The 3,595-nt window shown below is 36.6% G+C and overlaps 1 protein-coding gene across 1 annotated transcript; it reads right to left on the bottom strand.

Annotated features, from left to right (window-relative positions):
• Positions 1-387: 387 nt before the first annotated feature.
• LOC101558211 (olfactory receptor 14C36) lies at positions 388-1,311 on the bottom strand. Its single transcript, XM_004622060.2, has one exon. It carries the CDS (start codon positions 1,309-1,311, stop codon positions 388-390), a length of 924 nt encoding a protein of 307 aa, XP_004622117.2.
• Between the last annotated feature and the right edge of the window lie 2,284 nt (positions 1,312-3,595).

The raw sequence follows: 3,595 nt of genomic DNA, 5'->3' as shown, positions 1-3,595 counted from the left end.
AATCAGACCCATAAGTTATCACTTTATTTGACTTCATAATTTTTCTTTGATGTATTCAACATATTGATGCTTTTAAATATTTAGTAAATCAGATCTGTAGAGAGCATACTCAGCACATATATTGAGTAATATACTGCAGTTTTTCAAATAATGCTATTCTATCAAACATAGCACACTTATTAAAATACAGAATTAATCAATAATTTCTATAAACATTTTACAGAGGATAAACAAAAATTTATCTTAAATCATTGCTTATTCAGGTCTTAATAATGTGATACTATGAAAGTAGTGCAATGTTTATAACTGCTAGATAAAATATTTAAATAAGATTAAATTTTACCAAATGAAATTAGAATAAAACTAAATAAATCTTCATAATTTTCTTCAGTAAATCTTTCTAAACATCACCTTTCTTACTGCTCCCTTTACCTGTTTATTTCTAAGACTATAGATAATGGGATTCAACAGTGGAGGGACAATGGTATAAAGTACAGAAGGAATGATGCTCTGATTTGTTTCAGAGGCTACTGAAGGTTTTAGACACACGTAGGCTATTGAAGTAAGAAAAACAGAAACCACGAGGATGTGAGGGACACAAGTGGAAAAGGCTTTCGTTCGCTCTCCAGTGGGAAACTTGAGCACAGTAGAAAATATGCAAATATATGAAATGGCAATGAAGATAAAGCAGCCACCACAAACCACAATGGCAGATACAAGAATCAATATTTCATTACTAGATGTGTCGGAACAGGAGAGTTTTAGCAGAGAGGGGACATCACAGAAAAACTGATGGATCACATTGGACTGACAGAAGGGTAAGTGGAATGTGTTGCCTGTGTGCACCCCTGAATAGATTAGGCCACTGATCAGGGAAGCCAGGGTCATCCTGACACAAAATTGGTAATTCATGATGACTGGGTAATAGAGGGGTTGGCAGATGGCTACATAGCGGTCACGGGCCATAATAGTGAGAAACATCATCTCTACAATCGCAAAGTAGATGACCAAGAATACCTGAGTTGCACAGCCGACTATTGAAATGGTCCTACTGTTGGTGAGAGAGGCCACACAGGCATTGGGTACAGTGACAGAAATGTAGCACATGTCTAACATTGATAGATTTCTGAGAAAAAAGTACATAGGTGTGTGAAGGTTCTGGTCAAATGTTGTGACTGTGACAATAAGAAGATTTCCAAAAAGAGTAAACAAGTACATAAGCAGAAATAGCATGGAGTTCAGCAACCTTAGCTCCCACGAAATACCAAAGCCTTCAAGGAGAAATTCAGTCACGGTAGTGGAATTGGTCATTTTCTCAAAATACTGGCTGACTGGTAACACGGAAATATAAAAAAGAAGTGAAAAAAACAAAATTATTTTATTTCTTTTAAATAGGTTTATTTTATGATAATATAAACTCTATTGGTCTATTAATGTATCTAACTCATATTGGATATATCAAAGTATGAATATATAGTGTTTTACAAATCATTTATTTTATGGCATCCAACCTAAGAAATCAAACGATTCACAAATACAATATTCAATTAGTTTATATCAAAGCAAAATTTCTGTAATAGAATAGCATTTTAAAGATCATTAAGATTTCGTATAAATTTGGATTCAATTTAAAAAAGACATCTATGCAATAAGTTAATACAAGAGGAATCAGGCTTATATTCAAAATACACTTTGTATAAGTCTAAGACAGTACCTCATTTCACATTACTTTTTTAGTGTGGAAGTTAAGTGTAAAAATTGCTATTTTAAATTTTTGTATTTTATAACAATATTGCTCCAGTGGGCAAGATGTTTGCCTTGCATGCAGCCAACACAGGTTTGATTCCTCTGTCCCTCTTGTAGAGCCTGGCAAGCTACTGAAAGTATCCTGCCTGCACGGCAGAGCCTGGCAAGCTACTCGTGGCATATTCGATATGCCAAAAACAGTAACAACAAGTCTCACAATGGAGACGTTACTGGTGCCCACTCAAGCAAATTGATGAACAATGGGACGACAGTGCTACAGTGCTATAATATTGAGATGAATTAAATACATAGAACCTATAGGTTATATTATATATGCCATTTAAGATTTTTTTCTTTTTGGGTCCCACCCGGCAATGCACATAGGTTACTCCTGGCTCTGCACTCAGGAATTACTCCTGGCGGTGTTTGGGGGACCATATGGGATGCTGGGAATTGAACCCAAGTAGGTGGCATGCAAGGCAAATGCTGTGCTATCACTCCAGCCCCGCCATTTAAGATATTATTTTTAAGCTTTTTCTCTTCTTGAGAAGCCTATATTCTCATGAATGCATGTCTTCCTTTATCTATCCCCTTGCACTTTCTCAAGTAAGTTTTTTACGTAAAACAAATTTACTGCAACAGACATATTATTTCATAGAAATATATTTATTTTTAATTTATCAAGAAAGGAATCATTGAGCCAAAGTTTGAAAGAAAACTAAACTGAATCTCCTCGTGTCTATTTCAAGATTTATTGCTAGAGAACTGGAGAGATAAAGTAGTTAAGAATCTTGCCTTGCATGTGGCTGACCCCAATTCAATCTCCAGAACTTCGGATGATGATTTTCAGAGCACTGCCAGGTGTGATCCAACAGCACAGAGCTGGGAGTAAGCACTGAGCATCACAGGGTGTGGCCTAGGACCACTGCAAAAAAAAAGAGAGAAAGAAATACTGTTCTAAATATGATAAACATTGGTAGAGAGTAAGCTATGTACTGTTAGAACATAATTTCTAATTTTAAAAAATTTACATATTGAAAATTGTTTCTATACTTTTCTGGAAGATGGATATAGATTTAATCTTATAGATTATAAGAAATTGAATAGAGACATATATCTTTACCTTTGAATCACTGTATCACTGTATCACTGTCATCCTGTTGTTCGTCGATTTACTCGAGTGGGCACCAGTAACATCTCTATTCCTCCCAGCCCTGAGATTTTAGCAGCCTTTCCTTACTCGTCTTTCCTAATGATTGGAGGATCTTTCAGGGTCAGAGGAATGAGACTTATCATTACTGTTTTTGGCATATCGAATACGCCACGAGTAGCTTGCCAGGCTCTACCCATGCGGGCGGGACACTCTCGGTAGTTTGCTGGGCTCTCTGATATTCATTCCAATTAACTTGCTATCTAAACTATTATTCTGATAGGAATTATACGCAAAGTATTTGCATATTTACCACCAAGAGCACTCCTGGTTAAATGGCAGAATAGATGCCAGAAAACAAATATCCCTAATAAATGAAGGTAAAAATTAATAATATATTGCAGAAAGAAAGCCTAATCAAAACAGAAAACTTTCAGCCTGGTTTTGTTTGTTTTTTTGTTTGTTTGTTTGTTTGGGGGCTACACCTGACTGTACTCAGGGCTTACCCTGGGCTTAAGTTCAAGGGATTACTCCAGGTAGACTCAGGGGATCATAATAGGGTACCAGGGATGGAACCCAGGTCTGCTGTGTGCAAGGCAAGTGCCTTACCTGCTGTGCTATCTCTCAGGCCCCACAGCTTGTTTTGTCTGAGACAACTGTTCTGTATATCCAGCTGAGCTCTGTGCAGGATTGAAGTGG

Source organism: Sorex araneus, chromosome 6 (genome assembly GCF_027595985.1).
Source record: "Sorex araneus isolate mSorAra2 chromosome 6, mSorAra2.pri, whole genome shotgun sequence".
Lineage (NCBI taxonomy): Eukaryota > Metazoa > Chordata > Mammalia > Eulipotyphla > Soricidae > Sorex > Sorex araneus.
The sequence above is the reverse complement of the archived record's forward strand: the minus strand, read 5'-3'. Positions and strand labels throughout refer to the sequence as shown.